Source organism: Petaurus breviceps, unplaced genomic scaffold, assembly GCF_028583685.1.
Source record: "Petaurus breviceps papuanus isolate PSGF00001 unplaced genomic scaffold, PetGlider_PUasm1.0 207, whole genome shotgun sequence".
Taxonomy (NCBI): Eukaryota; Metazoa; Chordata; class Mammalia; order Diprotodontia; family Petauridae; genus Petaurus; species Petaurus breviceps.
In genome coordinates, this window is record NW_027185850.1 from 32,349,721 (window position 1) to 32,360,352 (window position 10,632).

The following is a 10,632-nucleotide window of genomic DNA, read 5'->3' on the forward strand; positions in this document are numbered from 1 at the left end:
GAACACAGGTTTTCCATATAGCCCAGGTGAAACTAAATGAAAGGTCTCCATGTACTTAGCCAGTGATGGGGCCCCCTCCTTAGTGTTAAACATCCCAGAAGGTGGCTGGTGAATCACGTGTGGTCCAGGGTCAGGGATTGTAGAGTCCACGTAGAGCGAATCTGACTCACTGAATATGAGGCCAGGGCAGGTTAAAGAGTGTGAGAATAGAGGGAGATGCAAAGACTTGAGGCTGTGGTTGGAAAGGAGAGAGAAATAACAGAAGCAAGTATGATAGAGATTCATGGAATAATCCTCAAGGGGGAGCACAGTATGCAGGTGGCTGTAGTCCCCTGTGGCTCAGGAAACTAGGTCTACAGTGTTGAAGAGAGTGGCCATGGAGACAGTTTTCTGAAATTAGCGTAGCTGGGTAACCCTGGGCAAGTCGTGTGACCTTTGTTTGCCTCAGTTTCCTAATGTGGAAAAGGGGGATAATAATAACACCTACCTCTCAGGGGTTTTATGAGGGTTAAACAAGGTAACAATTGTAAGGCACTTAGTATAGTGCCTGTCACGTAAATGTTAGATACAAAGATAATGAAGATTTTAAAATGCCAAATTTCTCTTGGCATAAAAACAGAGAAAAGATGGTGAAAAACGAAGCTTAAGATGAAGTGAAGTTTGACAAATTAACAGGGTTTCCAGAGGGCAGGTGAAGAAATAGACTAGGGTTTGGATAAGATGGGACCAGAATACAGGGAAAGACCCAGGAGATTTTCAGCCCAGGAAATAGTGGCTCTGCATTGTTGAACAGAATGGAGTAGATGGTCCCGTGTCTGTTAGTCATGTGACTGGAGGAGTGTTCTTTGTTGAGCCCTTTACTGTCAGGGTCCTGTGATGATGGAGGGCAGTGTTGTGTTTTTTTGCTGTGCAAACATGACAAAATTAGTTGTTCTGTCACCCCAGGAACCAGAGAGAATCACACAGGGTGGTAAACATAATTACATTGTGTGTGTGTGTGTGTGTGTGTGTGTGTGTGTGTGTGTGTGAAAGAGAGAGAGAGTGATACAAACATGTTATTTTACTCTATCTCCACAACAACCTGATGAGGTAGGTTATCCTCATTTACACATGAGAAAACTGAGACTGAGAGAGGCTAAGTGACATGCTCAGGGTAAAACTACTATATCACCTGGCTATGGAAGGGGATCATTTATTCAGCCCTGGGCGTCAGGCCCTAGTGTCTGAGGCCCTGGTACTTTTGGACATTTATTCTGGTGTTGGAGACTCTGGTTAGTCCTTAAAAATCCATTAGGTGTTATGCCAGTGATGTGGGTAAGTGGAGGGTGAGCAGAGGGGAAAAGGGTGGGAGTCAGGTGGAGAAGACGTGGGACTCCAGAAGGTGAGGGATGCTAAGTTTTCAAGTATTAGTGCAATGTGGAGCCGACTGTGCTTGGGGAATACCCTCTCAATGGATGATGTCATATGAATGTTTTCTTTGTGGCTCAGTGGCTGGCTTCTTTGAACTGGGCAGAGGCTCTTAGACCTGGGGTCTCTGAACTTGTTCTTAGAGTATTTGATAACTGGATTTCAAAATGGTTTCTTTGGTGATCCCAGGAATGTAATTTTATCATGGAAAATGTTACTCTGATTAGGAGTCCAGAGCCTCCACTGGGCAGTCACCAGAGGGTCTGACAACAAGAAAAATTGAGAACCCCTGTCTTAGAACTGCAGTGTAAGAATTCCTTAGACTCTTACCTTTAGAAGGAACATTAGAACCATTACAATGAATTAAGCAGAACAGCTTACTACAGTGTCAGTTTATTCTTTGTAGCAGCATTAACTAAATTGGTGGCAATCCATGGACCACATCTGTTCCCATATGGCAGGATTAAAATCGCTTGTAAATTACAGGTTTGAATTTTTTCTCAGTGCCAAAGTACTTTGCTTTTCTAAGTAGACAATTTGAATGATTTTTTTTTTTTTATGCTTTAGGAACTTGTTCGGAAAGGGATACCTCATCATTTCAGAGCAATTGTTTGGCAGCTTTTATGCAATGCTCAAAGTATGCCAATTAAGGATCAGTATTCTGAACTACTGAAAATGACCTCACCCTGTGAAAAACTTATCAGAAGGGACATTGCTAGAACATATCCTGAACATGACTTCTTTAAAGAAAAAGATAGTCTTGGACAGGAGGTTTTATTTAATGTAATGAAGGTAAGGTTGTTTATTAATTTTTTAAATGAAACATTTTTACAAAGCTCAAGTGTATAGCCATATACCATGAAATGTAGACCCCTTCACAAAAACCTGGGCTTTGGGTAATTAATTACTATTATAGCATGATTTTCTGCTTGCCTTTTGTTTTGGATTTTTAAATACTGATTCTTAATCTCACAAATTGTTCTTCTTGCTTTAATGTCTGACCTTAAAGTTCAGTAATGACATAATAATTGTTTCATACATAATTTGTTGGGGGTGAGGGATCTGTAGGTACTAGAAGGCAGTTTTTTTCCCTGGGCCAACTCTAAAGTTATGTAGTTTGTAAATGCCTGTTGCATAGAGATAACTCTTTACAGAACAGGCTGCTATCTCCCCTCCAAATGACTAAAACTTGGGCTAGCTGTTGACTTAGCCAGTGTCCCATCATTCAGATTTCTTCCCCCAGCATTGTCAGGATCAGTCAGAAGCTCAGTCTTAGTTTAGGCTCAGCTGTGAACCATCTACTCTGGCATTCTCCTTCATGCTTTCCCTGCCCAGAATTTCTTCCTCCTTTAGTAAACCTCAGTTGGACCACTGCTAACTGTAGATCCTTTTAAAACAGCTTCAGCCTTGCCAGCTCTTCACTTAAGTGCTTTGCTAATTCCTGCCTCTATCCGATAGAAATGATACTTTATTTCTAAGCTTTGTTGTATTGCCCAAGTCTGTACCACTGTCTCTCCTCTTTTAGCAGAAAACTTTCCACTGGGAATTGTCTAATGAAATTTCAAATCTATGAATCTTTGGTTGGGCTTGAAATAGGTAGGATGACATCTTTTTAATGATCAAGAAATTTTCCTTCCTTAATAAAAGGCTTAATACTTTATTCTTTTTAGGCCTCTAAAGAAACAGATTTTGCTTAACATTGCATTAAAGTATTTTGAATGCTTGTTTTCCAGGCGTATTCTTTAGTGGATCGTGAGGTTGGATATTGTCAGGGAAGTGCTTTTATAGTTGGGCTGCTGCTCATGCAGGTAAGTTGGTTCATTGTAGCAGGAATGAAATTCTGCGCCCATAGGATTTCATTTAACTCCAGGGAAGAATTACTTTGAGCTGCTTATATTCATCTTCTAATTCTAGGCAGCTAGGCACGGCAGTGGATGGAGCGCTAGACCTGGCATCAGGAAGGTCTTAGTTCACATTTGGCCTCAGACACTTGTTAGTGATGTGACCCTGGGAGAGCCACTTAAGCTCTGTCAGCCACAACTGCTTCATCTGTGAAATGAGGCTAATAAAAGCACCTGCCTCCCAGGCAGGTTCTTACAGGATAAAATTAGAGAATATTTCTGAAGTGCTTTACAGACCTTAAAGTGCTAGCTAACGTAGTAGTAGTAGCAGCTGCGCCCTCTGTGCTTGTTTGCAAAATGAAGGTTAGTGATATTTGCATTTCTTAATTTACCGAGTATTGTGAGAAAAGTATTCTGTAAATATTAAAATACTTTATAAATATGGGATGCTGTTGGTGTGTGTTTTCCAATTCTTGTGTAATTTCTTCTGAAAGATTTATTTTTTACATCATTTAAGGAATGTTTCAAATATAATTTATTACCAATAGCCTTAGTAAATTTGTATAATACATACACACACAAACACACACGTACACGCCATGTGTAACAGGTACTTTACATTGCCTTTTTTTTTAACATAGATGCCAGAAGAAGAAGCTTTCTGTGTGTTTGTTAAATTAATGCAAGATTATAGACTGCGTGAACTCTTTAAGCCAAGTATGGCAGAATTGGGCCTTTGCATGTACCAGTTTGAATGCATGATACAGGTAAAAAGTTCATTGTTAACATAATATATACATATTTGTAAAATCTAATTTCTTACAGAAAGACAAATAAATATTAACTTAATATGTAAAGTATTTTAAAGCAGAGGATGCAGTTATTTGTTCTAATGGTGTCTTATTAGGGACAGTTTTCTTTGTGCTGGCTATACATTAACATGGAAAATTGAAATGCTGCCCTTGATTTTTTTTTTCTTTTTGGAAGGGGGGAAGGCAGGGCAATTGGGGTTAAGTGATTTGCCCAAGGTCACACAACTAGTAAGTGTTAAGTGTCTTAGGTCAAATTTGAACTCAGGTCCACCTGACTCTAGGGCCCATGCTCTATTCACTGCGCCCCTTAGCTGCCCCTGTCCTTGTCTTTGAAAAACTCATCTGGTAATGCTTGGAATAGGTCAGAGGCCACCAGAGGGCATGAGCAATACTAATTGCCTCCTTAGGCCTCTCGCATCTAGAGCATGGAGGTTGTGCCAGTTATACCAGTTCCTATGATTGTGCTTTTATTTCCCTTTACTTTTCCACTGCAGGCTCTGCAAGCCCTTATGGTACTAATATTGACAATGAAGTGATGGTTATAATATCATGCTAGTGGCCATTCTGTTCTTCAACATGCATTTTTCTTATTTATTTATTTTTAGTTTTCAACATTCACTTTTATAAGATTTTGAGTTCCAAAGTTTCTCTCCCTCCCTTCATAACCCCCTCCCTAAGACAGCATACTATCTGATATAGGCTCTCTATATACAATTATATTAAGTATATTTACACATTAGTCATGTGAAAAAAGAATCAGAACAAAAGGTAAAAGCCATGAGAAAGAAAAAAACAAAAAAAAAAAAAAGAGAGAAAATAATATGCTTTGATCTGCATTCAGACTCCATGGTTCTTTTTCTAGATATGGAGAGCATTTTTTATCATGAGTCTTTTGGTACTGTCTTAGGGTCATTACACTGCAGAGAAGAGCTAAGTCTATCAAAGTTTGTCATCACACAGTGTTGTTCAGCATGCATTTTTAAATTGATGGATGACCCTGATATAATGTTGGTACTATCTAATGATAAGACTAATACATAAAGGAATTGATGAGCTTAAGAGTGAAAGTGATTTTTAGTGACTTGCAAAAAATCTAATTGAAAAGAAATACTTTATGTCAACAATTTACATATTACTTGCATTTCTTATTTTTAACAAGTATATGAAATAAGATTTTGTCATTCTTTATTCACTAATATTTTGAGCCTTTGACTTTGCATATGTAATAGCATATATATGCGATTAAAATATTCAATGGAAAAATAGATCTTCATGAGAAATACTAAGGAAGGTATAATAGTTATAAAATCATCTTCCTAGAGCTACCGTGTTTCCCTGATAATAAGACCTATTGAGATTGCTACTGTAGTGAAGGTGATCCCCTGCACTACACGCTACATTACGGTACCCTCTGTATGCACCCTCTTCTCCCCCCCCCCCCCCCGTGAAATGCACGCCACACTCCGAGCTGCATCCAATCAGAGCTGTAGCAGTGAGCACGTCATCCTGTTCTTTATTGAATTCATTATTGAATAAAGGTACATTTTTTTGTTCACATTTACCTGTTTATTAAAATTGCTGTCAATTTTCATTAAAATAAGCCCTCCCCTGAAAATAAGCCCTCTGGTGTTTTTCTGTCCAAAAAAAAATAGTAAGACAGTGTCTTATTATCGGGGAAACACGGTACTTACTGTAGGGGCTTTTCCTTGACGTGCTTAGAAAACCAGAATTGTAAATTCTTCCATCTTATCCTGGAGAAGCCTATACCATGTAGGAAAAAGGAGGTTGTATCTTCTGGAAAATGGCCACCAATGTCATATGTATTTTGGAGGGAAACCCTAAACCTGTGTGTGATCCATATCCATATCAGTAACTACAGCATTCTTTTTTTCTCATATGTTAACTCTTGTTTGTCCGTCTGAAACTCTGTTGATGTTACGCTTTTTCAGATTGTATAAAATTTCAGTATGTAATTACATAGTACATTACTAGAGTATTAATATTTTGGGTTGGTTGTGGATAAAAGAATTAGATAATGGAACATAGCATTTGCACCTGGGAAAATCTAATCTGGCATTTTCCTGATGTTACTTGTTTATATACTTTTTTCTTATAACTTTCATTGATTTTCAAACAATGATACATTTTAAGAGACTTTCTTATATTTTGTCCTTCCTCCAAGGAGCATCTGCCAGAACTCTTTGTACATTTTCAATCTCAGAGTTTCCATACATCTATGTATGCATCATCCTGGTTTCTGACCATCTTTCTTACAACTTTCCCACTACCAGTGGCAACAAGGATATTTGACATATTTATGTCTGAGGTAAGCTATTGGAAATCCTTCTTATTCCTCGAGTACTTAAGGTTTTTCATGGATTACTCTAAATCAGACTTTTAAATAGCTCTTTATGTAAATGACTGGTTGAATGAGAAGGTATTCTTCAATACTTTAAGGATTTATGACTTTATTATTCTGGAACCATCTTCCAAAAATGCAAATCACAGCCTTTCATAACTTTAGAAGATGATATTTCTCAGTTATTGTGACCAAAGCATCCATTACCTAACATCTAAACCTTTTGCTTCTAAGTCTCTCTAAATCTAGATAGGCAAGTTCTCCACCAACTACGGTGAAATTTCTCATTGGGCCATCAGAGCCTTTGTAGTTGGTAGCTGGTACCGAATAGTGCCTGTGCTTGACTGGCAAAGCATTCGAGAGCTCAGGGTTAACACCACATCACAATAATTCATCTAAGGAGAACTATAGTCAGTCAACAAGCACTTATTAAACGTACAAACAGAAAGAAAGAGCATCTCTGTCCTTAAGTTGCTCACATTTTAATGGTGAAACACAACACATAAAAGGAATCTGATAACTGGAGGACTGGGGAGGTGATGGCAATGTCAGTTCCAGGGTTTGAGTGAGTTTCCAGGATGATGACGTTTCTGGAGCATGGTAGAGAAAGTCCAGAGTTCAGCCTGGTGAGGAATGAGGATATGACTGGCCTGGGCACTTTCCTTAAGTGGAGGTAGTGAGAAGAGTTGTCAAGACTGCAGGGGCAGAGGGTAATTCCAGCATGAATTCCAGAGCTGGAATGGGCTTCCAGAAGGAGGAGGTTTCTGGGACATAGTAGACAAAGCCTAGTATGCAACCACTGTAGTGGAGGAAATAACGCACCTGGCCTGGTCATTATTTTTATGGACTAGTCAGTTTTTTGTAGGGACTTTCTAGGCTACAACAACACATTAGGGTACCCTATTATCAATTGTTAGTTCTCAGTTTGTTAGACCAGCTTTGCAGGGAAATTCACTGTTTGCATAATCATTTGTATTTAGGAAGTACACAGTGTAAAGTCCTATTTCTTTCTCATTGCCTGGAATGTTTTTTCACCCTACATACGTAAGTATATTAAAGCAAAGTATGTAATCATTTGAAGTGTTTTACAAAATGAACAATTTGGCATAAAGAAAAAGTTAGTATTTTACATTAGGATCTCAATCCTAACTCTCAGTCCCACTGTCCCTAAAAACGTTGATAGTGATACTTTGTTTTTATCACCTGCAAAATGCACCTGTTTATAGTGTTGAGATAAATATAACTAGCAACTAGGAATACTTTAGTCATTTCTATACTATCAAGAGTTTTTTTGGCTATTTTGGCTGTTGCCTCTCTGTGTTAGTATTAGATTGTGAGAAGAATGAGGTTTCCACCATCCCTCCTAAACATTTATTTTAAAAAAATTTTGTATTGATTTTTTTTTTACCATCACCATAGTTTGCATCTTCCTCCTTCTCCCCTTCCTGCTCCTCCCCCTGTCCAGAGAACCATCTTATATAATAAGTAGTATTTCTTGAAAGTCCCCTTCAAAGAAAAAAGAAAATGGTCCCCTCCAAAAGAAAAGAAAAAAACAGCATAACTGATCAGAATATCAAAAAAACCTGAGAGAGTATATGCTCTGTACAACACTTGTAGACATTCTGCCTCTGCAAAGGTGTGGAAGTATCTTCTCATCTCTCTTCTTTCAAGCCACACTTATTTATAATTTTGCAACATTTACTTTTGATTCTTTTTTCTATTTTTGGTTCTTTTTGTATACATTGTTGTAGTTACTGTGTATTGTTTTCTTGGCTCTGCTTTCTTTACTTTGCATCAGTTTATATGGATCTTTCTAGGCTTCTTTGTTTTTATCACACACATCATTTCTTACAGTTCAGTAATATTCCATTATATTCATGTATTGTAGTTTGTTTAGCATTCCCAGTCTATGGCCATCTTCTTTGTTTCCACTTCTTAGCTTTCACAAAAAGTGCTGCTATAAATATTTTCATGTCAGTGACTTCCTTGGAGTAGAATAGAATAATAGGATCTGTAGGTCAAAGGATATTTTAGTCACTTTATTTGCATAATTCAAAATTGCTGTCCCCTAATGCTGTCAGTGTGTAGGATGTGAGGCTAAAATTTCCAGTTATTTAATTTGCATTTCTCTCATTGTTAGTGATTTGTAACATTTTTTCATGTGGTTGTGAATATTTTTCAATTCTTCTTTTGGGAACTCTTTGTTCCCATGCTTTGACTATTCATCTATTGGAGAGCATTTACTTTTACTGCCTAATCAAATGTAGTTTGAAGTTCAACGGTAGATGACTGGTTAAAATGTTAGTAAGGCTTAGTGCTTGAATCAGATTTACTGGTTCTAGGACTGGCCCTGTTTTAGGCTATTGGGAAATTAACTGAAGCAAGAAATCTTTGAGAGCTTATCTAAAAGTAGTTAGACTATAAAATGCAAGCAATATAGTAGGAGGAAGAAAAGCACCACAACATCTGTTATAAAGACTATCTACTTTGAGTTCTCTAATAAAGGGTTTTTTGGGTTTCTTTTTGCTTTTGGAAGGCAATTGGGGTTAAGTGACTTGCCCAAGGTCACATGGCTACTTTTTGTGTTTTGTCTAAGGCTGTATTTGAACTCAGGTCCTCCTGACTCCAGGTCCGGTGTTCTATTCACTGTGCCACCTAGCCACCCCCTAATAAAGATTTTTCCCCATTTTTCAGCAATTGGGGAAAGGAAGAGTGTACTTCCTATAAAAAAACCTCAGTCAATCTCTCAAAAGTCCATGTCACAGTAGCAAGGATCAGGAGGAAACAGGCCATTCCATTTCATTTTAAACCTTCCTAGGAAAGCTTTTATTAAAAAAAAAAAAAGATATGTGAACATAAAAGTTGATTTTTAAATATCTTCCCCCAAAACTTTTGAGATAAGCAGAGCAAGAGCAGACACTTGATTTATTACACTAACAGAAGAGCTGTTCCCATGTAATCTAATAAAATTTGACGCTATTTTAAGTCATATTTGTTTTTGTTAATGAAGATTGTGTGGCAATATAGAATTCTATAATTTTTCTCTTTCAGGGTTTAGAGATAGTGTTTCGGGTGGGATTAGCTGTTCTTCAGATGAATCAAGCAGAACTCATGCAACTTGACATGGAAGGAATGTTACAGGTGAGTCTGTGGGCTAATTTCCAATTCTAATGTCTTCAGATTTGGCAGCATCAATTAATAATAACTAGTACTAATTAGTTCTTATGGTTTACTCTTATTGCCTCTTAGCACTTTCAAAAGGTCATTCCGCATCAGTTTGACAGTGGTCCAGACAAATTAATTCAAGCATCTTATCAAGTCAAATACAATACAAAAAAGATGAAAAAGTAGGTATTGCATGCATCTCTTGCCTTTTTTTTTAAGTGGGAAAAGTTTGGGACACTTTACATGTTATGTGTATGTTTCTGTTTTACTTTTCCCAATTTCTTTAGACAATATTATATCTTTAGTAAAGTTGATGCTGTTTGTTGCTGATATTTAAAGGTGCTTTTCTTCTCGATTATCTCCAATTTATTCTGTATGTAGCTTGTTTGTGTGTTGTCTCCCCATTAGACTATGAGTTTCTGGAGAGCAGAGACTATCTTTTACCTTTTTTTAATATCCCCAGCACCAAGCATTAGACTCTTAATATATTTGCTCACTGACTGACTGACTAGAATCAGACTAGAGACAGGATTTTTAGTTCTTTTTACATTTTGTTTTGCCTGAATAGACTTTGTCTTGTTTTCCTTAAATAATCTCTTCAGTTCAAGAACAACAGGGATAAATTAATCACAGATTTTGACTTAAAGATAATCTAGGATTTTTAGCCAGTGTTTATTTTGTGATGAATTATGTGGAAATCCTTATCTTATTTCCTTGACTTTCTAAGTAAGACTGTATTTAAATTTGTACCAGAAACAAGTGTTAGAAACACAAACACAATTGATACCAAAATCTGGGTATCAAAAGAAATTTATTAAGGAGAAGTTCAGAGGAATTGAACACCCCTGGCCAGAAGTAGACTCCACCCTTCTTTGGGGAGGCGGGGGGGGGGGGGGGGGGCGGGGGAAAAAAAAAGTGATTAAAAATCCTAGAGGGGGGGGGGGAACCCCCTCCAGAGAAGATATTTTTTTTTCTTTTTTTGGTGTCTCATTTTTTAACTTCTCTACTTATAAATTTTTTTTTTTTCCCCATCACTAACATCATCTCT

General features: G+C 37.4%; 1 protein-coding gene across 11 annotated transcripts in view; it reads left to right on the forward strand.

The window, feature by feature from the left end:
* LOC138165081 (ecotropic viral integration site 5 protein homolog) overlaps nucleotides 1-10,632 on the forward strand; it is a 219,197-nt gene that overhangs the window by 103,882 nt on the left and 104,683 nt on the right. For all 11 annotated transcript variants that reach the window (XM_069093217.1, XM_069093218.1, XM_069093219.1 and 8 more), the window contains 6 exons: nucleotides 1,975-2,199; nucleotides 3,141-3,215; nucleotides 3,890-4,015; nucleotides 6,243-6,386; nucleotides 9,471-9,560; nucleotides 9,669-9,766. In XM_069093217.1, coding sequence (XP_068949318.1) covers nucleotides 1,975-2,199; nucleotides 3,141-3,215; nucleotides 3,890-4,015; nucleotides 6,243-6,386; nucleotides 9,471-9,560; nucleotides 9,669-9,766 — 758 coding nt within the window. The remainder of the gene's footprint in view (nucleotides 1-1,974; nucleotides 2,200-3,140; nucleotides 3,216-3,889; nucleotides 4,016-6,242; nucleotides 6,387-9,470; nucleotides 9,561-9,668; nucleotides 9,767-10,632) is intronic.